This window comes from Jaculus jaculus, chromosome 5 (assembly GCF_020740685.1).
Source record: "Jaculus jaculus isolate mJacJac1 chromosome 5, mJacJac1.mat.Y.cur, whole genome shotgun sequence".
Lineage (NCBI taxonomy): Eukaryota > Metazoa > Chordata > Mammalia > Rodentia > Dipodidae > Jaculus > Jaculus jaculus.
In genome coordinates, this window is record NC_059106.1 from 47018937 (window position 1) to 47042048 (window position 23112).

At 48.6% G+C, this 23112-nt stretch overlaps 1 protein-coding gene across 5 annotated transcripts in view; it reads left to right on the forward strand.

Moving 5' to 3' along the window:
• Nucleotides 1-22649, forward strand: part of Vps13d (vacuolar protein sorting 13 homolog D) — a 274368-nt gene extending 251719 nt beyond the window's left edge. For all 5 annotated transcript variants that reach the window (XM_045149288.1, XM_045149289.1, XM_045149290.1 and 2 more), the window contains 3 exons: nt 11002-11133; nt 19860-20100; nt 21262-22649. In XM_045149288.1, the coding sequence (XP_045005223.1) occupies nt 11002-11133; nt 19860-20100; nt 21262-21393 (505 nt within the window). In that variant the 3' untranslated portion in view covers nt 21394-22649. The remainder of the gene's footprint in view (nt 1-11001; nt 11134-19859; nt 20101-21261) is intronic.
• Nucleotides 22650-23112: the final 463 nt, after the last annotated feature.

Consider the following 23112-nt stretch of genomic DNA (forward strand, 5'->3'; position numbering starts at 1 on the left):
AGATTCCCTCTCTCCACCTCCCAGCACTGGGATTACAAATACACACTGCCACACCTGGCATTTTACATGCATTCTGGGGATCTGACCTCAGGTCCCCGTGATGAGTTTTTTGGCCGTTGAGCCATCTTCCCACCCCCATCTCTGGTTTTAGAGGGTACAGTTGACTAGAGGTGGCCTTCGCTTCTGAGAGAACTCAAGCATAGGTTAAACTTATACCAGACAACAAGAGACCCAGCTGGTCAGAAGAGAGGTGAGGACTGGAGGTGCATGGCTGTCTCCTAGGTCAGAAGAACCTAAAGTTGGCACCTGAGAGCAGACAGCCTTTGAAGAGAAGTTTCCTTGGAGTCTGAGGGCAGAAAACTGATCAGTGAGTCAGAAGGTTCTGAGCTGCCCATGCTGCTGGCCGAGTGACATGGAACTCTCCATGAGGAACTGGACCAGTGTGGGTGCCGGGCTTCAGAGCCCCGGTTCTTTTCCCTCTCGGAACAGTACAGGCTTTGAACATCCCCCCAAATCTGCTAGTTACCATCTGGGAGCACGTGACCCAGGTCAGGAGCTTCCTTGTGGCCCCCACAATAGAACAGGCAGCATTCCTTTGCTCCAGGTACTCCTAGATCATTACCAACTCCCAGCCTTCCCTTGCTCAGGCTCCAGGTGGCTCTGCTGCAGACTGTCCTTCCCTCCTCACCACCTGATCCCTCCTTTGCCATCTCTAACAGTCTGGGGGCCATCAGTCTGTTCGTGTATCACTTGTGTACCTGGACCAAGCTGTGCTCCAGAGGCCAAGGTGCAACAGGGTGGCCTCCATTCAGCACTCCCCGCGTGTCCCCAGCGCAGATAGGTCAGAACATGAGGTCAGTGGTTGGAGAGAGGGTGCATCCCTGGCTGCTGTGTAGCACCCCCCCCCCCCTCCCAGTTTCTCCCTCTGCCATTTAAGATCCCGTTGAGCCCAGAAGCCTCATACCTGGCCTAGGCTTTTATTGCTGTCGGGTTTCTGTGTTCCTTTTCTGAAACAGCTACTCCCACTGCCTTGTGCTCCTTTCCCAGGTCACCTCACCTTTGACCCCCTTCCCTCTGAACATAAAAAGATGTGTGAAGCCACCAGGCTGAGCAAAGGTGGTCTTGAGGCAGTAAGCATACCACAAAGGACCCCTCTGGCTCTCATCTCCCCATATTTGCTAGGCTGTAGCCTTAAGGAGACCCTGGGGGAGGTGCCTCAGTGCCATTCCAGTGCAGCAGTTGGATGCACTAAAATCATCTGTGAGCTACATTTAGTCCAAGTGTTTTTAACACTGTTTTGTTTTGTTTTTTTCTGTAAACCCTTGGCTGTGGTGGATCTTATTAATTGCAATGTTCTAAGATTGTATTCAATTCTAAGATTTTGATACCTGCATAACTTACGAAATGGCTAGGTGATTCACCCTGCTTCTTTTATTTTTTTTTTAAATAAAGTTACTTTAAGGAACCAGTTCTGAATGAAGCAGGTTTATGAGCACTGGGTCCCTTGAAAATGCTCGCGCTGATGTCTTCTTCAGGACTTACTCTTACGTACTGAGTCCTGTCCCCCATAGTGCTGTCAGGATGAAATTCAACATACTTTTACTATCGCATTTGAGTGAGATTTGGCTTGGTATTTTTAAAATTCAGTTTGTTTGTTTGTTTGTTTGTTTATTTAGTATGTGTGGTGAGTGCACGTGTGTGTGTACAGGGGCTTGCACCCTGTGTGCAAGTGTGCAGAGGCGAGAGGAGAACTTCCGTGGACTCCTCAGTTACTCATTCACTTTATTTCCCTGAGACAAGTCTCTCACGGAATCTGAAAGTGCTTCTTTTAGATCAGACTAGCTGACCAGCAAGCCCCATGGACTCTGTGGTCTCCATCCCTTCCAGGACTGGGGTTATAGCATTTTTACATGGGTGCTTACAATCCAGTTTAGGTGCTTTTAAGCCCTCATGCTTACACAAGCCTTTTTAACCACTGAACCATTTCCCTAAGCCTCTCATCCTGTAACCCAAGCTGGCTTCAAACTTGTAACAGTCCTCTTGTCTCAGCCTCCTAAGTACTGGGATTATAGGTGTGAGCTACCATGCCCAGCTATGTTTGGGTATTATAAGTTGACTCTGTAATTCTAAGTGAGGGTAGAAGAGTCCAAGGCAGTTAATTTATGAGTCCTGCTGTGTGCTACACATATATCATATTTCACCTCCACATTATCTACCATGTAGGTATTTTATTCTCACAGACTGATAAGGAAGTACATACTGATGCATTACTTTGTACATCTGGCTTACGTGGGTACTGGGAAATCCAACATGAGTCTCTAGGCTTTGCAAGCAAGCACTTTAACTGCTTATCCATCTCTCCATCCCTGTAGTAACTTCTTTTTATTTTTTATTTCTTATTTTTTTAAGCTTGACTTTTATTTATTAGAGAGAGAGAGAAAATGAGAATAGGCATGCCAGGGCCACTAGCCACTGTAGACAATCTTCAGATGCATGTGCCACCATGTGCATCTGGCTTATGTGGGACCTGGAGAATTGGGTCCTTAGCTTCACAGGAAAGTACCTCGACCGCTAAGCTATCTCTCCAGCTATCTAGTAGCTTCTTAATGCCCTCTGACTAATTGATTAATAGACTGGGATTTCATTCTGTTTGTCTTTCCCCAAGAAAACTTATTCTTTTCATTAATACCTTGATCCTAAATGTCACTCTTCTCTTAGATCAACTTTTGGGAGAAGGAAAATAATACAAAAATTAAAAGAAATTATGTAATAAGTTCCCAGACATTAATCTGAAAGAATCTGGTTTGTGTAACTTAATCTGCTTGTTAGCATTTATACCTAAAATCTACAAAATCGTGTTTACCAGAATTTGTATGCTTGGGCCCATTGAAATATCTTGGGATTGGCATCCATGGTGACAAGTTAGCAAAGAGAGTGACCATGGCATGAGAGAGTCCTAATAACATTACAGTCTGAGCTTGAAGATCATGGTTAGGACACAGGAAAAGCTCACAGGTGTAAAGTGCCCCTTTCTTTTAACAGTGCTAAGGGCTGCAAGTCACATTAGAAGTTATCTGTTATTTTTTAAGGCAGAGCAACTCCAGAGCATGCAAACTTAAGGCATTTCAGAAACTCAAGGCTAACAGCCGTATTGGAATGCTTTTTATGAAGTGAGCCTTCCTTTGCCCTCCCTGTCCAGCTAAATTAGCAGGTATTCTCACCCCTGAGGCAATTGATTGAAAAAAAAAAAGAAGAAGAAGAAGAAATCTGTAGAATTTTTGTCTTAAAGTTTAAATCCCAATAGAATATCTGTTGGCATTAGTCCTACCAGCTGTCACAGTTGCGGTATCATGGGGTCCCCAGGCATGTGTGAGATTACAGGAAGCCTTGACCCCTATAAACAAGTCAGGTGTGAATCCCACCGAAGGGTGTGAGCCTAGTCCAGCCCAGGAAATGTCAGCCTTGCTTCTGGATTTCAGATGGCTGAGACCTAACACTCTACATGTAAGTTCTGATGACTTCGTGAATCAACATCTCCCAAGCTCGGTGGGAGGAAGAAGAGGAGGCACAAGCCATCCTGTGCCTGGGAGCAGGCTTGTTTTTCCAGTTATCTTAGTCTGAACCCCCTACTCAGTAATTTCACTTGAGAACCAGTCTCTCCCAACAGAGTTTCTTTCATGTGTCCAAAATCCCCATTATCCTAGCAAATACTTGGTGTCATTTTCTTTTTGCACGATTTAGCATAGCCAAAGCTCAGTAGCTCTATGTGAGTAAGTTCTAAAAGCTGGAGTTCTGTCTGTCTGAAAACTATGGAAGGGGGATTTCTCTGAGCATGGTGTGCGGTGAATGGGATGAAGTCTGTGGAGAAGAAACACCTAAATAGATGCATGGGGCAAAGAGGAGAGAGATATCTCCTGGGCCTCTGGACCTCTGACTGCGTTTTAACTAGATCATAATGGTCTCCAGTGAAGACGGTTTCTTTTAAGCAATGACAAACATTTGATATCCATACGGCCAAGACCCCCGATCCTGTGTAACCATTCGTTATCTGTGGACAGCCTGTATTTGAAGAGAGCCTTCAGGCCACCTTCTGTTCTCACTCTCATTATTTGTGCTCAGTTGAGCACAGTGTATACCAGTAGGATGTTTAATGAAAACAAAAGCCGTGGACACATGCATAAAGTAAATGCATGCATCATCCATCACTCCCTTGAGGTCAGTGTATACAGCCCTGAGCAAGATGGCAGTCATCAGTTGAGTAAACACCCTACCGTGCTGGGCAGACAAGCTGCATACACTTCCGGCTTGTTCCCTGATGATCTGTGGACGGACATCACTCGGTTGATGGACATTGGCCATGACAGACCTCTCAACCAACTAACATCTCAGCTGAAAGCCATACGGGGGTGGACATATACACACCATCTGTCTTCAAATAGCAGAAGTGTGACACAGCTTCTCATCATGCAAGCTCAGAACAAATCATGGCTGGCCAAGTGGTGACCCTCGGGCTGAAAGGCAAGAGAACCAAATGGAATTGGTTACATCTCCCGCCACCTTATTTGGATTGCTTGTTGCTTAAAGAACATGACCCAGGTTATTTGCCTTGATCTGATCTGTGGATGGGGCGCCGGTGTCAGAGAGCCCTGGCATGATGCAGAGTGCAATGCATGGACTGCCCTCTCCGGGGGCAGGGGCGGGGGCTGGAGGTATCCATGCCCTATCACTGCTCGCTGGCACTGCCAGAGTTCAAAGCTCAAGCTCATTCGGTGCTGACATTTTGGATTAGCTGGTTGACTGGAAGGGCTGCTTCTTCCTGTGCGCTGTGAAATTTATAAACCGCAGCAGCTGAGGGCTTAAAATGGCCGACAGCCCCCAGCTGGCAGCAATTAACTACACCACAGACCTTTGGCTAAACGGGCTGTGGAGTCAGTCGCTGCACACAGCACGGCGCGCTGAGCAGACCCTTGTCTGAGCTGGTAACTAATGAGAGAGAAGTAAATGGGTTCGCCACCTCCTGTGTCATGATCCATTGTCACCAGGCTTGTATGTAGCACTAAGATGCTGCCCAAGTGGCACCACCTCCTAACAGTTAAGGTGGTCACAAGGAAAGGAGCAAAGTCACCAAGGAGGCCAGAGGCTGGGCCAGGGTGGGGAACCAGAGCCATTTAGCCTCTGACCTTGATGCTCCATAAAGCCTCAGTGGCAAGAGTCAGTGCTCCATTTTGATTGTTAGACTCCATTATTCCCCAAGGAGAACATGAGTGAGAGACCATTTGTATCATCTGAGCAGCAGGCACTCCAAGGTGCAACCTAATGGAACCCATTTGGTTTGGTTTGTTTGTTGAGATAGAGCCTCATGCAGTCCTAACTGGCCTTAAAGTCCTGATCTCCCGCCTCTACCCGCCAAGTGCTGGGATTACAGATCTATGCCACCATGTCCTCCCCATCTATGTGTGTCTCTCTCTCTCTCACTCTGGGTGTGTGTGTGTTTCATTCATTCATTCTTTTCTTGAGACAGGATCTAATTTAAATTTAAAATTCCATTCTTTAGCTAGACTGGCCACATTTCCATTACTTAATAACCACTTATCGCCAGTGGCTGTAAGGCATTGCTGTCCTAGACAGTACCAAGTGTTGGAAGGCATATAGATAGCTAGTGTCTCTTAAATGCATTGTTGGCAGGGATGTAAAAAATTATTTGACCACTTTTAAAATAGTTTGAATTCTCTTCCTAGTTGAACTTCTATACCCTGTAAGCCAAATTTCACCAGGAGACATGCCCAAAAATGATGTCCATAATAGTAATACCTACAAATAAACCCTTCCACCAATAGGAGGATAATTATGGGATACTCATAAATTGGAGTATTATTAAAGCAGGCACAGCAAGTAAATTACAGCTGTACACAAAAGAATGGATGGGACCTTAGCAATGTAAGAGGGATGTCTATTTTCAGAAGCCTCGACAATTAGAAACTATAGACTGCAACAGGAATGTGCCAAAGCAGACTTTGAAGTGTATGAGACCACCTAAGAAAGAAAAGCATGGAAGATAAACACAAGGTTCAGGATCACACGTGTTGTAGGCAGAGGGGGGACAGAGGTCTGAGTGCAGAAGACAGAGTCAGGCTGTGATCAGCTCCAGAGACATGTCTCATACTCGTTCAGATAAGGAGGAATAGGCCAGTGGTGCTAACAGGCCCTGAACCAGAACAATGAGAAATCTAGTGTTCGTGTCTGGTCAGGAGAGAGGAAGGGGCAGGGGAGGGAAGGGGAAGGAATAGAGTACTTCTTCACAGATGCTCTCAGACTTGCTAGAATGTGCACTATGCTAACTTAAGACCAATGAGTCCCTTTAAAATGGACACACTGGGATCCTGAGTCATGGAACATAAACAGAGTTAAGGTTGCTGTTACATGCAGCCATGCTGGCCTCAAACTACATATACCTACCATCTATACAATGTACAACATGAAATCATATCTGTTTTGTAATGCTATATATTTTTGTTGTTTGGTATCTAGTTTTTTTTAATTTATTTTTATTTATTAGAGAGAGAGAGAATGGTTACATCAGGGCCTCTAACTACTGCAAATGAACTCCAGACACATATGCCACTTTGTGTATCTGGCTTTACCTGGGTACTGGGGAACCGAACCTGCGTCATTAGGCTTTGCACACTAGCACCTTAATCACTGAGCCATCTCTCCAGCTCACTTTTTTGTTTGTTTGTTTTTAGAGGTAGGCACTACCATACCAGCACTCATGTTACTGCATACAACAAAAAGACATGCTGTCAAAATGTCAACCCTATTGAAGGTCACTCTATACACTGCTTACTGGCTCATGGAGAATGGAAACGTTAGCTTATTTTAAACACACAGACTTGTGTTTTGTTTTGTTTTTTGAGGTAGCCTCTTAGTGTAGCCAAGGCTAACCTGGAAATGAGAGGCCAGAGAAACTCAGTGTGTTGCTTAGGGCTCATGACCTAGAACTTACTCAGTAGTCTTTGGGTGACCTCAAACTCACAGTGATCCTCTATCTCTGCCTCCCTGGGATTAAAGATGTGCACTACTCTGCCTGGCCAAAACACTTTTTTAAAAAAATTATTTATTTATTTATTTGAGAGCGACAGACACAGAGAGAAAGACAGGTAGAGGGGGAGAGAGAGAATGGGTGCTCCAGGGCTTCCAGCCTCTGCAAACGAACTCCAGATACGTGCGCCCCCTCGTGCATCTGGCTAATGTGGGACCTGGGGAACCGAGCCTCGAACCAGGGTCCTTAGGCTTCACAGGCAAGCGCTTAACCGCTAAGCCATCTCTCCAGCCCCCAAAACACTTTTTGAGTAGACTTGGGTCTAAATCTGTTCACGCTGTGACTTTAGGCATCACTTTCCTTCATTCTCCCACCTATAGCCCACCAACTTGGAATGGAAATTTTAGTTGCATTTTGAAGAAGAAAAACTAGTTTCAATCCCTAACAATAATAGCATCACAGGGGAACCCTTTAGCCCAGCTTCTGCCTCTATTGAGATCCACATAAATGGGCCCTTTTGGAACAGTCCCTGCAGCTAAAGGCTATAATGAAGGACAATTTCCTCTCATAGCCAGACTGAACTCCCTCTACTTTCTTGGGTATAATGCTGATGTGCAAACGAGCTCTGAGCACCACAGTGGGCTCCTCCAGGCTCCAGTACTGAGTGCCATGCCCAGCCTGGCCTTAGACTGGAGGCAGTTTGCAGAACAGACAGGAGATGCGGCCCAACATTGCATACCCACAGGAGTAGACTCTGCTTATGCTCAATGTTTCTGCAGATCTGTAGTTTGCAGGCTGAAAGACAACATATTGGGGGTGTAGTTAAAATTTGAAGAAGACCCTGAGGAGAGGAATATCTGCACTTGATAACGTGGGGTGCGTTCATGTCCATTCTCAGCGGTTCTGCAGTGGCTGTGAGGTGCGCTTTCCAGGTGCGGGTGCAGCTGCCTTCCGTGGCTTACCACACTTTCTGGGGTCGCATCTCAAGGACAGAGCTCTTAGTCTCCCCTTCGTGGTAGCTTGGTTTCCCTGGCCTTGAGTGCCAAGAAAAGTTGGTTTCTTGTAAGTAAAAAGACTTGACTTCCGAGGGGCCAGTTTTGAGGCTGTACCTTCTTACCCTTCTTTTGCCTTGGTCAGAGGACTAGACATATTGTTATGTTCATTAACTGTTAGCTTATAAACCTATGCTTTATAGCTCAATGAATGGCCTAAAACTAAACTATATTCTCTACTCAACAATGCAATCACTAGACATTGCTTCTCCCCAGGCAACCAGGCACTGTTCAGACAAAATCCTTTTGCCTTTTTTTTTGGGGGGGGGGTTCAAGGTAGAGTCTCACTCTAGCTCAGGCTGGCCTGGTATGTAGTCTTAGGGTGGCCTTGAACTCATGGTGAGCCTCCTACCTCTGCCTCCTGAGTGCTGATATTAAAGTCGCACACTATCATATCCAGCTTCTTTTGCCTTATTTTTAGTCTTATGTATTTATTTTATTTATTGTGGGGGGGGAATGGGTACACCACTCTTGCTGTTGCCAATGAACTTTAGACACACGTGCCAATTTGTGTGTCAGGCTTTACATGGGTTCTGGGGGTCAAACCTGAGCCAGCAGGCTTTGTAAGCAAGCACCTTGAGTTGCTGAGCCATCTCTCCAGCCCACAAAATCCTTTTTCTCATGCTATCTATTTTCCACATGGTGGACCAGGTCCTGTGTACATACATTTATTTACCCAAGTGAGATAGATGCAGGAGACTGACTTGATCTAGGTTATATTTTTTTAAAAAATCCACTCTCACTGTGGTGAGGAAAATGGGCATGGATGAAAGCAGTAAGAGTAAGAAAGAGCAGAAAAAGTAAGTAGAAAGCTATAGTAATGACATACTACAAATCCAGAGGTCACAGTGGTGTGTGCTGTGTAATCTGAACACTTAGGAGGCTGAGGGAGGAGGGTAGCGTGCTCGAGGCCAGCCTGAGTATGTAATGTGTCCAAGTCTAACTGGGCTACATAGTGAGACCCTGTCTCAAAGCAAACAAGTCCAGCAGCCGGTTGTTAGAAGTGGCAGAGAGAGAAGAGCACTTGGCTGTGGGATATACAGGGCAGGTAAAGCTCTTAGACCTCCTGGTAGGTTGGGGAGATGAATAGTAGGAGGCAGAACCAAGCTTGATATTAAAGGAAACAAGAAAGTGACCTCACTGATTCCTCTTGGAGGCCTCTGCTCTTCTGTAGCCTATCCAGTGGGTCCTGCAGGGCCTTCACGGATAAGAGAACGGTGAGCCTGCCTTGGGAAAGGCCATTCGATTTGCCTATCTAGACAATGTTTGAAATAACACTTGCTGCTTCTCCAGTTCAGGAGACTAGGATAGGCTGCCTGGAAAATGCACCCAACCCTCCTCGTTGGCTCTTAGTACAGTGCTTGTCGCTGCCCTCCCCACTTCCAGTGAGAACTTAGGGAATAAAGAGTCACCACTAGTACTTCTAAATCTTCTTTTTAAATGTTTTTTTTTTAATTTATTTGCAAGAGATAGCAAGACAGAGAGAATAGATGTTTCAGGGCTTCTTGTTTGCAAGCAAACTCCAGGTGCATGCTCCACTTTGCGCATCTGGCTTTACATGGTGCTGGGGAATGGAACATGGGTTGGCAGATTTGCAAGCAAGTGCCTTTAATTGCTGAATTATCCTTCCAGACTCAGTACTTCTGAATCTTGAAGGAGGGATTGACTAGGCACAATCAAAGCCCTGAGTGTGTGTGATGAGTAAAAGGGTGTTTTTGTCCAGCCACCCTGCCCCCTGAGTGACGACAAATCACCGAGGCATCTTACTTCTCCATATCACTCGGAAGATCCCCATTGGTAGCTCAGGTTTGATGAAATTGTCAGGGGCTTGTCGGCTTGCCAGCCCACAACACATCCAGGCACAGGGCTGCCCCGCTGGCACCAAGGCTAGGTGCGCTTGCTTGACCTGGGATCAGAACACTTTGCTATGGTCCCAGCATTGCACCCACCCTGTGGCATGGCCAGTGGCAAGTTCCAGATTGCTTATACCAGGTTACTGCCCTGACCTGCACCCCTCCCCTGGGTACTTGTCCACCTCCACACTGCTGTGGGAAGTGGTTCTGAAGTGCTGCTTCGGTGTGGAAGCCTGTTCTCTTTGAGGTATGTCTAGAGAGGGATGTTTTGCTTCAGTGGGTTCCAGGAACAATAATAAAAAGTACAGCCAGTACAAGGCTGAGGACAGACCCAGTACACTCTTATCAGTCATCTGAAATATGCACAACCTTTCCAAGACAAATATGGACTCCTGTTTCTAGGAAAACACCAAAAAGTATTTATCAATTACCCTGTCTATGGTTTGTGGAAAAAGACAACAGCAGCCGATCCCAAAAGCCATAGCAAAGCAGATTCCTTTGGGCAACCAACAGCCAAGTGGCATGAGCTTGGGCTGCTGCAGAATCAGGCTGTGGCCTGGGACTGTTCCATAAAGCCTCCATTCTCCTCACGTGGTCCCGGCATCCCCCACTCTTTATTCAGGCGACTGAGCTTATTGGAAGAAGCCTGAAAGCACAGTGGTTCTCACTAAAGCCCAAGGCTCCCAGGCCTTTCTCCTGACCCACTGTTAAGTCCATAGGTGGTGCTTTCCAAGAGGTTCCTAGAGCCTCTAGAACCTCCTAGAACCATGTGGCCCACAGGAAGACTAGAGACATAACCATTATGGGAGCCCTCTCGTCGAGTACAGGCCTGTTGGGCATTTTTTTAATTCGATATTTTAGCCATCCTGTGAAATAGAGGGGTAAGGAAGCCAGCCAGCTTAGCCAATAATCACAGGCCCCCGAAGGATTATGAGGCTGGGGCTGAATTCTCAGCGGGCGCCTCACCTCTGCCGCATCGGCACACACAGGCCCTGCTGCAGCTTACTTCTGTGTGCACCTTGATACTTAACCTCCTCTTGCTTGTTTGCCCCTCCAGAACCCAAGCCCAGAGGGCTCGGAAGCCGCGCTGCTGCACAGGACCCCAGGGGCTGCTGCCCCGCTATTCTGAGAGCCAGGCAGAGGGGCAGGAGCAGCTCTTCAAACTCACAGACAACATCCAAGACGAGTTGTAAGTGGGAGCTGTGGGAAGGGCCCAGGTGTTCACTTCTGTCTGGTCTGAGAAATGTTCCTGTGACCCCAGAGCCCTGGCCTGCCTGTGACCTCGCACCTGACTAAGGGATTGCTTGTCCTAAGTGTGGGGTAGGTAGGTGTCCGTGTGACTACTTGTAAGTGGCCTTCACTGGAGGGAGTATTGCTCTAGTTGTGTGCCACAGCCGGGTCTTCCAGTTTTGTGCTAAAGCTTTTCTCTCTTTGCAGACAGCTCAGAGAGAGAATGCAGCGGATGAGATGTTCTCATTCTTAAGGGCTTTTTCCCCTGTAAAACTTTCTTCCACTTAGATGTCCTGTTGTTTACTATCCGGAGTGGTTGTTCACACTATTCGGTCACTTTCAGTACCCTGGGAGCTTGTCATCTCCTCAGCCAGTGAGACTGTCCCCGGCTGGCATGGTAGGTGCCCCATTCTTTGAGGATATTCTGCAGTGACCTTAGAGCATAAAGTGCTCTAGAATTTGACCAGCTGTTAGAAACACAGCCCAGAGAGAGGCATTGTCTGAGGAGTAGCAGAATGCCAGTTTAACTTCTGCATTGCGTGCTGGGTCTGCTGTGGTGAAGCCAGCTAGGGCGGGTCTGAACAGTGTGGGCGTTTCTGGCGGTGGAAGAGTGTCGATTAAGATTAGCTCCTGGATGGCCTTCAGTGCTCTTGGGAGACAGTGCTAGGGAGACCTCGAGTTACGTCTTGTGTCAGTGACTGAATGGGGACATAGATAATGAAATCTAGGATCCTTGTGTTGTTTGCTAGATAGGATGGCATCTTTCTTGATGCGCCTTGTGGAACCCAGTCCCACCCCCACCTGGTGTTCTTGGAACATCTTTTAATAATGTCTGTGGGTTTCCACCTGTCAGCCTGCTCAGTTGTCATAACAAAATACTTTGGATGGAGTGACTTAAGCAACAGAAATGTGTGTCCTCACAGTTCTAGAGGCTAGGAGGTCTGAGATCAACGTGCCTCCCATTCTCCTCTTGAGAGCTTCGCCTCCTTGCTGTGTCCTTACATGAAGGGGCTAGGGACTCTCTTGTCTCTTCAGACACTAATCCTTCTTGATCAGGGCCTCAACCTCATGACTGCTCTTTACCTCAACTGCTTCCTTACTCAGCATAATCCCATTGAGAGTTAGTACTTCAGCAAAGGAACTATGGAATAGGAACAGCCTACAGCACCTTTGAGTTGCTGGAACAAACACCCAACCAGAAACAGCTCATGGGAGAAAAGGGTTTATTTCAGGCTTAGTGATTCTGGGAGAAGCATCACCATAGTAGAGAAACAAAAGCCAACACCAGCAAGCACAAACAGCCAGAGCTCAAACTGGCTGTCTACACACCTTAGGGCTGTACTTAGGATCCACCCATGGTAACACACCTCCTCTAGCAAGGCTCTGCCCACTGAAACCCAAGTTGGAAGCTTAATCTTAATAATCAAAAATATCGTACTCTATGGGGCCTTTTATATTCAAACCACCACAAGTAGAGTCTGCTGTTGTACCATAGCCATGACTGCAGTCACTCCAGGGAAGACACCTGCCTTCTTTGGGAGTGGGATTTGGTGCCCTAGCTGTCCTTTCTTTCTGTCCGTTTGTTAATGGAGCTTTGGAACTCTGGGTCAAAAGCCTAGACGGTCATTTCTCAGTGAGCAGGGCGAGGTAGGGTCGATTAGAACAGCCGCATGAGGGCTGGATACCGGCTCCGGTCACTGGAGGCCCTGGTTCTGACCTGGGCCAGTGTCTGCCGCTCCAGTCACACTCCCTGGACTCAGCAGGACAGTTGTGGTGTAGCTTTCTTATCGTGTGTCCACTTTGCACTCATTTGGGTCTTTTTGCTTTTGAGTCAAACATTAAAATAAGATCATTGTATGTCATCTTTTTCTTTTCTTCGAGTGTGTGTGGAGGGTGTGCATGCACATGTGTACACACGTGATGGAGTCTAGAGGACAACCTTGGGTGTCATTTTTGAGGAACACTGTCCACTTTTTGATTGCTTCCTTTTTTTGTTTTTGTTGTTTGTTTGTTTGTTTGAGGTAGGGTCTCACCCTGGCCCAAGCTGATCTGGAATTCACTATGTTGTCTCAGGGTGGCCTTGAACTCATGGTGATTCTCCTACCTCTGCCTCCAAAGTGCTGAGATTAAAGACATGCACTACCATGCCTGGCTCCTGTGATTCCTTTTATGTTATTTTTATTTGCATATATATATATTTGACAGAGAAAGAAGGGGAGAGAGAGAGAATGGGTGCGCCAAGGCCTCTAGCCACTATAAACGAACTCCAGACATGTGCACCCCCTTGTGCATCTGGCTAATATGGGTCCTGGGGAATCAAACCTGGGTTCTTGGCTTTGCAGGCAAATCACCTTAACTGCTAAGCCATCCTTCCAGCCCTGTGATTACTTTTAATCAAACACTTTTTGTTTTATGTTTTGAACCAGAGTTGTTCATTGGACAGAATCTCTAATTAGGCTAGGCTGGTTGGCCAGGGATCCTCCCGTCTCTGCCTCACCTAGTGCATGCCACCATACTCAGCATGTTTATATGGGTTCTGTAATCAAGCTCAGGTCTTCATATTTGTAAGTTAAGCACTTGTCCAAGTGAGCTATCTCCCTAGCTCACCTCTATTCGGTCAAACCCTCCTGAGCCTTTACAAGATCCATTGAGCACCAGGCAGAAATGACACAGTACAGCCAACATAGATGAACTCATTGAAAACAGAGCTAGGAGAACCGGACACTAGAATCAGGATGAAATCAGTGCAGTGTATTTCATGAAGCTCTTAAAATTCATATGCACTGGGAACAGTTATTGGCATGAATGATTTTGACTTCAGAGATGAAAACCATGTGTCTCCACCCAAGCTGAGGGTTAGATCTGGCCAGTGGCTGTTGAGGGAGACATGTGACCATGCTCTTTCTCAGCATTCAGCAAGGGGTCACCAGGGGCTCTGGAAAACGTGTCGCTGATGTGTCCTCCATCGTCAGCCTGTCTTCGCGGCGATGGGAGCATCACAGTCCTCACTGTGCAGGAAGAGGTCCTCGGGAAGAAACATGGGCGCTGACTTTTACCTCCAGCTTTTATCCTTGGCTTCTAATTAAAAGCATGTTTTAGGACCTAATTATTTGCATATTTCCCTTCAGAGTTAACCCCTTAAAAGGGTCTTTAATACCTTCCTCTACTGTTCTAACTAAATGTTTCCACATTTTTTTCCAGTTAGACTCACTGTTTCACTTCTGGAAAACATTGTGTAATTACTTCCTGATGGAGTGAAAGCCCCACAGAGTCCCCAGTGCCACGGCAACTGCAACTTTGATCTCATAGAGCAAGTTGCATTTACTTGATTTTTTTTCCATTTTGTCTAATTAATTAGCATTAAGATAGTTACTGACATGTGATTTAAGGTCTGTTCAGCTGAAAGGCCTCTTCTCAGATTAATCAGACAGTTCTCTGACATCCTGCAGAGTTACCATAGCTTCCCATTTTTCTGTTTAAACCCAGAATCTTGAATTAAGATGATGTTAAAATCACACTTGCTCTGTATGATTAATTTTTTTTTCTAAGTAATGCTCAATTTGTGGTCAACAGCCTCTCATTTTCATCTTCCTAAAAAGTGCCTACTTTGTTTCTAATATTTCAGTACAACAAGGTCATATAGTAGATGACAGAGGCTGGTCCTTACCTCTGCAAAGCCAGCAGCCCATGACCTAAGAAACTGCTATTTTCTGGAATGTGATCCTTGAATCATAAGATCAGATAGGTGGATAGTTACATTTATGAGATTTTGTTTGTTTGTTTTTTTCAAGGTAGTGTCTCACTTTAGCCAGGCTGACCTCAAACTCACAGTGATCCTCCTACCTCAGCCTCTCAAGTGCTGAGATTAAAGGTGTGCGCCACCACACCCAGCTCCATTTATGAGATTTTTTTTCTTAATACAGAAAAGCATTTTTTTAAAAAAAGGCAAGAATAACTTGTAAATCTCAAACTTTTATTCAAGAATTTTAATTAACCTTACATGGCCGTGCTTAGGCACTTGCCTTTCCCAGAGACGGTGAAATCTTGAAGAAGAGGACCCTTCTCAAAACTGCACAGTGAAAATGCCACCTTGAGGACAGCAGAGAGAAAGGTTCCAGTGGAGAGCAGAAGGCCAGGTGGGAAGCTCTTGGAGCGAGGCCTGCACCGTGCGGTGGCAGTGGAGAGGAGTAGGGTTGGGCCTGCCACGGAGGCAGTGCGAGTGGACGGATGAACGCTGGCCGCCGGCTGCGGAGCAGCTGAGAGCACTCAGCCTCGCCTGGTCTCCTGGTGGTGCCAAAAGAGCAACTCGTCTGTGACGCTGAGTGCCCAGGTCTTGGGGACGTGTGCAGGGAGATGTTCTGTGCAGTGTGGCACTCAGTGTGTCCTGGGTACCCCAGGCAGACCAGGGACTGGAAGGAGACAGTTCAGGCCTTTCCAGTTTAGACGACTTCACAGTGGTAGAATTAGGTTCAGTAAATGGAGCCGATGGAGCAAAAATAAATCAAGCAAAGAGAAAAAAAAAGTCAAACAGGGCAGTTGAAACAGTGGCTTGGCAGCTGTCCCTCTCCCTAGGGAAATAGAGGCTTGATCCCACCTCCGCATGGCTATTCGTAGGGCGCTCTCCTGACCCGCTCAGTGTGAGGATACACAGATTGGGAGCGGCAGGCCGACTTCCCCATGGGATGGGGGTAACATGGCATACGTCCTCAACAGAAGGAAGGACTGACAAAGCTGCCACTGGCTAAGTGTGTCCTGTGCTGGACACAGACCAGCTCTAGTCATCTCAGCAGTCTTCAGGGTGGCTCATTCTATAGTCCTGGGTCAGTGGAGAGAGCCAGTGGGGAAGGGGTACTGACCCCAGATGTGTGCCTGCCCTGTGACTTGGAGGAAGCCCAGCCTTTCCAAAAGAGAGGGCGTCCTGGTGTGATCACCTGCCACCGTGTTCTTGAGAGCAGCCTGTGCCTGTTTGTGGATACTTGTGGCAGTAGTGGCTTCTCTCCAGTATTGGATCCTGCCAGGTCCACCCTCTGGAGTCTCCTCTGAGTCTGGGACAGCCTGCATGGCATGGCATGTCCCTGTGCTCGGGAGTGAGGCCACTGTGGCCATCTTTCAACCCATGCCAAAGTGTCCTCCTCTGCTCTTTCAAGGAAAGTTCAAGATAAAATTCTAACCTTGTTTGAAAATACTATGCAAAAGCCCTGTTTCTATAGACATAGGCCTAGTACCCACGGTAACCTAGAAGTATTGCCAGAATCCGGGCCTCTCCACTCTCACATCCAGATGCTAGTGTTTCTGGGTGTGTTTCATAGATGAGAGGATAGAAGGAGTGTCCTTAGGACCTACCTGAGAGCATGCTGGCTATGTCACCCATGAGATTTTCCAGCGGCCACTCACTCCTGGGCCAGTAGCAGTCCCTGCATGAGGCATGGCTGTAGGTGAGGTGCGGAGATGCCAACTCCAGTCATCAAAGTAGGGTGTGCAGGGTGTGGTGGCCAGAGCGCATGCAGGCCTGCGGAGGAGAAATAGCTAACGGGTGGATGCCAGGTAGGAAATGGCCTGAGTCTTTGAGGGAAAGGGGGACAGGATGGTAAATGGAAGAGTTGAGAGCACTCTGCCTTTGTGGGCTTCCCTGGTCCCCCAAACTGTGACTCCTCTCACAGGGTGACACATTTGGGATCAGTGTCCAGCTGATGAGAGGTCTGATCTGGAGCTGCTTGAATAAGTCTATGATGTGGTTTCCAGATTTTGTAAAAGCACCAAAGTTAATAACAACAGTGGTGCTGATCAGATTCAAAACCTTGGCCCTGAGCTGGGCATGGTGGCGCACGCCTTTAATCCCAGCACTTGGGAGGCAGAGGTAGAAGGATTGCTGTGAGTTCGAAGCTACCCTAAAACTACATAGTGAATTCCAGGTCAGCCTGGACTAGAGCGTGACACTACCTTGAAAATCAAAAACAATCTTGGCCTTGGATGGTGGGATGTGGGCGGGGCGGGGGAGAGCATGGGGAGATAGCCATCGCTGCCCGACTTGGAATCATCACCCGGCTCTTTCTTCTCCCGGTCATGCCCTAAGTTGTGATCTGCCTTTGATTTGAAAACTTCGGAACATTGCACGCACTGTCCACCCTCCGAGATTGTGAGAGCAGCTCCAGGGCATGAGCAGTGCCCTGGACGTGGAGTAGTGGTATGGGCAAGTTTACAGAGATGTTCCGCTTTGCCTTTGCTCATGCTTCCATCCCTCACAGATTCTTTCAACCTTCGTGCTAAAGGAAGGAGCTGGCAGGTGGTATCATCTCCCTCAGAGAGGTGAAAGAACTTAGCCACCAGAAAGGCAAGCTACCTGGCTAGATCCCCAGCTGGTGAGGCCTCCCCGCCTGCCCAAGCCAGCTCTCCTTCACCAAGTCCTCGGCCTTTCGGGAGAGCCTCTGGCCCAGCGCACTATCCCCTAGAGGTTCCCTGGCCTGCAGGAGGATTCACATCCTGGTGGCCTTCTGGAAGGAAGTCTGTCCTAAAGCCTGGATGAGTCTGCCTCTTTGGGACGTGGGCTTGGTGTTGGTCCCTCTGACAGTGGTGGGCTTAAGGGCACTTCTTGGGTGTGTCAGCTCCTGTAGGCACCAGTGGCGAGGCATGGAGAGCTAGATGGGAAACTGGAGAGCCAGTCTTAGCTGGACTTGAGGTGCACAATCTGCTTTAACCCTGCGTGTGGTGGCCATCTTTGGAGTCTCCTCTCTGGGACCCCATTGCAGCCTACATGGCCACACGCCTCGCTCCCTAGGCTTAGGAGCAGGGCCGCTTCTGTTTTCAGCTCCTTTCTCCTCAAGTCCCAGTTGCCACTATGATGCTTCTTCCCTGTGGTAGACTATTTTTTCTTCATTCTCTCTTTCCTTCTGTCTCTCCCTGCCCTCTCCTCCTGAACCAGCTACTATAGATACCATTCACCTCAGGGAAGTGTCCCCTGACACTCGAGTGTGGGACACAAGGAGGCTGTGATAAGTGACTGAGCACGGGGGGGGGGGGGGGGGGGACGCGCGGTGCTTCTCATTTTGCCAGTGGATTTGTACAAGTCTATAGTCTCAGCCTTACCAACTAGTTAGACTAGAAGAGCAAACTCCCCATTGCTGTCATGGGAGCCATAATTAAAATGACAACTGGAACAGGGTGGAGTCCACACTTCATGGGTGGCCAACTCTGTGGGTTCTCAGGAAGTTGTGCGGGTATGAAATGTGGACCCCACTCTCACAGGGCTTAGAGCCAGGATGTGGAGCCAGGAAGCAGAACGGATCCGCATTTGACAATGCTTGGGAGGTGGAGGTGCAGAAGTACTCAGCAGTGGGGGACGGCCGGCATTGGGGAAGCTCTGGGGAGAGCTGGAACTGTGACTCCTCAGGCAGAGAGCTCAGGAAGGCCAAGTTCTGGGAGGGCTCTCATGCCGAGGAGGGTGAAGTCCAACCATGCTGGGGTCTGAGAAGACAGAAGCCTGGCTACCAGTCAGGCAGGCCCTCTCCTGCCCACGGCTTCTGCCAGCCCTGAGGATCTGTGTGCTTGCTGACCCCAGACCAAGACCACAAGAGGCCCAGGTGCATGGCAGCACCAGATGGAGCAGAGTGAGTAGAAGCCAGTGCCCAGCAGCATTCTGTTGTCAGTCAGCTCCTGATATTCTCGCCATCATCCCACGTTCTCTCGGGTTGGTCCCTGACGCCACAGCGCACTGAAAGGCCTGCGCGAGAAGATGCGGGGAGCCGCCAATCTGTCACTGCGGCTTCCGGGGTTACGACTCCTCGCTTAGTAGCTGGGCAGAGAGACGTGGTTAGCATAAATTCCCACTTTCAGTCTGCAAGCACTGCTGAAGAGAGCTTGGGTCATTTCTGTCTTTTCCCCAAAGTTAGGCTGTCTCTGGCCTTAAAGTTCTTAGAAGAAATAACTAAAAGTTCTGAAAATGAAGACGGCAACTTGATCCAAGAAAGCGCTTTCCAACTGTTAGTTTTGTGAGCGTGGGGTGGTGTCCTGAGTTCCTGGCTGGGCTGAACAGGGGCAAGGTGACCTCTTACTGGGGCTGTCAGAGGAAGGAAGGAAATGTAGGTGTGTAAACACTGTGGCTTCTGCCATCCATGTATGGTGTGCAGTTTGGTATATCTGCTAGTTCTCTTGTTTTCCCATCTGCTTTTGTCACCGCCAGCCGTGTCTTGTAGCCACTTAGTGTCACATCCCTCATGATAGCTGTTGGTTTAATATTGAAAGCATTGCACTGACTTCCTACCTAGCAAAGCATTGTTACAATTTATTCTCAGCCCTAAGCTAAGTTTTCTCCCTCTCTCTCTATCTCTCTCTCTCACACACACACATACACACACACACACACACACACACACACACACCCATTTTGGTATAGGAAGTTGTTTCAGTCATTGGAACTGTTACTGGCATCATGCAGTCATTACTGAGCACCCTATGATGGGGAACCAGCCACATGCTGTACACACGGGCCAGCAACAGCTCCTGGGGCCAGGCTCCCTCTAACCCCAAACTTAGAACTGAGGGAACGGGTCCCCTGCTCACAAGGTGTGCGAAGCTTGAATAGTCTCAGGCTTCCAGACCCCAGAGAGCTCACTGTTCTCCACGCCTCCCAGCTGGCCCCGGCAGGGAGAGACGCTCAGCAGCGCCCCTTTTTCCTCTCGCCCCGAGCAGCTTCATTGCCGTGGAGAACATCGACAGCTACTGCGTGCTCATCTCCTCCAAAGCCGTGTACTTCCTCAAGAGCGGGGACTATGTAGACCGGGAGGCCATCTTCCTCGAGGTCAAATACGATGACCTCTACCACTGCCTGGTCTCCAAAGACCACGGGAAGGTATACATTCAGGTGACCAAGAAAGCTGCGAACTCCAGCAGCGGCGTGTCCATCCCAGGCCCGTCTCATCACAAGCCCATGGTGAGTGCTGCTCGGGTGAATGTGCTCAGGGCTGAAGGGTCACAGCCCTGGTGGCCCCCAGCCCTGCCCCCCACTTTCCATGGGAACTTGAGCGAGAGGTTGTGCCTCCCCTGGGGCCCTGAGTGGGTTCTTCAGCCTCAGTCCCCATAAGCCCAGGTAGGCTGGGGTGGCTGTGTGGTGCATTAAGTCTGAGGTAGTGGAGCTCGTGAGTATGTGTGCATGATACACACTGTCATTTCTCTGGTAACAGTGGAACTTCTGAGGGTTTGATCTGTGACTGGAAGCCATACGTAGCATGCTCAACAAAGACTTTCAAGTAGACACTAGACTTTGCCTCCAAAGGGTGGAAGGCAGGGTGTTTGCTCTGGCTGTCCTTTGAAGTAGTCAAGTTTCTGTTGAGTGCCAGCATTCATGAAGGTCTGGCTGGGCCCTTGTGCTTCTGGTGGTCATTTGCTGATGTTCCCACAGTCCTATTGCAGGGTGAAGGGGCGAAGGCAGGTGGTGTGTTCAGGCCACACAGCTGACTCTGCCATGAGGTGAGGCTCAGACCTTGCCTGACTCCCAAGCTGGAGTCCCTCGGTGGGGCTGGCTCAGCACAGCAGGTGTGAGGAAGCCCAGCTCTGTCTGCTGACACCAGGGAGCTGTGTCCTTCAGAGTGGCCTTGCGCATCTGTGGTCTTCCTGTGGCCTACAAGAGCAGCCAGTCTCACTAGGCTTCTCCTCTGGAGCCCTTCAACCTTCCCCATTTGCTCAGGAAGACACTTGGGTGGATATGGGGCTCCCTGGGCTCGCTGGCTTAAGTTAGGCTGGTCGCTTATGAAGTCAGCTCTGTGTAGTCGGAGCCTCATACAACCCTGTCTGCCTTTCTAGGCCGGCTGGCAGGGAAGCTGTGGACTTGAATTGGGGGGAGCGGGTGCAACCCATTGTTAACTGCTCCAGCTCTGAACCATGGCGCTTAGAATCCCCAATGTCAGTGGTTCTGGTTTGGTTTTTGCAGGACACAGTCATTGCTTGGTTGAGAGTAAATCAGGTGCACACCCCTAGGAAAAGTTACCTGTCCTGTCCTGGTGGCAGTGGCTGCAGGGTGGGCTTGCACGGCTTGGGCCCTCTTATTGTCCTCCCACCTCAGGGCAGGCCTCTCACTTCTGGCTGTGCTCCCTAGGTCCACGTGAGATCCGAGGTCCTCGCGGTGAAGCTGTCCCAAGAGATCAACTATGCCAAGAGCCTGTACTACGAACAGCAGCTTATGCTGAGACTCAGTGAGAACCACGAGCAGCTGGAGTTGGACTCCTGAGGAGGCCACGCCACTGGACGCACTCCCAGCTGCTGGGACACACCCCAGACTCTGGCTCACCTCGGTGGGGGAGGCGGGGGGAGCCAGAAGCCCGTTTCAGGGAGGCTATCAAGGAACTAAGGACAGGGAGTTCTCATGGGAAAATATAAACACACTATACTAATGGCCGGGTGGGGAATTACATCAGATGATGGGGAAATCATTTTTAAAAGATATTGGGTGGATAACATAAAAAAAAAACCTACTTAGATGGATCTAATTTTTAGATTGCCCTGTATTTTGTTAACATGTATATATGTACAACAGTGTGTTTGTAAATACATAGGCGCTTCTGAGCAGGGCTGTAATGTCTGTGAAGGTTTGTTACCTGTGCAGTAATATAAACTTGTACTGGGTCTCTATTGCACTAATTCTGCACGCCTCATTCAGGGTCCTCCCTGCAGAAGGACAGTCCTGGAAGGAAGAGTGTCGTGTCTGCGTTTTGCAAGTGCAGTCAGCAGTCAGTGGGCCGGGATGAGCTCTTAGTTGTCAAGAGCGATGCCTTGGCAGTCATCGGAGGAGCAGCAACAGAGCCACCCTGGAAAGGGTGCCGAGAGCAGCATGTCCCCCATCTTTATTTTCAACCCTGTTGCAGTGTTGTGAGTTTCAGGTGATTCTCTAACCTCTTCTCATTTGGCTTTACCCGACCGCTTGAGCAACGTGGAGGTAAACTTGTCAGCTGTCGCATGTGCACGTGTGTGCACCAACACACGCCACTAGCATTTCAGGCTTTTCTCATGCTGTTATCAGAGAAGTTTGGAGTATCGGTAGGCTCTGTTGGTGCCGAAGGCAAAAGGAAATCCCACTGAAGCCTTTGTTGTAACGAATCAGAAAGCTCAGAAGAGGTCTGTCTGTCTGTCCTCCCTGGGCGCCAGTGGTGGGAGGCCCTCGACGGCGTTCTCTTCAGTGAAGCTACATGCTGCTGTCAGAGAGCCACAACCCGGGGACACAGATAGTGACACCAGGATGCCGAGGATGGGCAACTGAATGAGAGGAAAGGGTGAAACTTGAGTGTCAAAAAGCTGTGCTCATGAGCTGCTCTTGGAACTAGGATTTGGTCAAGACCTTTTCCATCCTTGTTCTAAACTTCAGTGTGGTGTGAATGCCAGCTCCTTCCCAGGTCTCCCCCGACGTGTTGCCCTTTCCTGGAAGGAGTAAGCACTCTCACCTTATGATTTTAAATTTTTTATTTTAATAAAGCAAACCAGTGTTTACAATCCTGTCTCATGTAGCTGAGATCCGAGGTGACTGGTGGATGTGCGGAAGTCTTTGGTGTTTATAACTCAGGACTAAATGCTTCCAAGACACACAGGACGCTACCTCTCTCCACACACCCCTTTTCATCCCTGTGTGGGTGCGTGTGTGTTTGCATGTGTGCTGGTATGCATGGTAACAGAGAAAGGACAGGCAGTTCCACAGAAGTGCATCAGCTGAATAGTGCTTTCAAGGTCCTTCATTTCCAAGGTCGGTGACTTCCTAGGACGCCACGTTGGCAGACTGAACAGCTGGAACTTGGATTTTGTGGGTTGGATCTGCAGCTGGTTGGTTCATTTCCCTCTGGGCGGAGGACAGGAAGGTATCACTGGCCATGCTGGAAACACAGCAGAGGGGAATGAGTTAGAGTTCCCAGTTTTCCTCAGCCTGGGTCCCCACATCCCCACCAGACTGACTCTTGGTTTC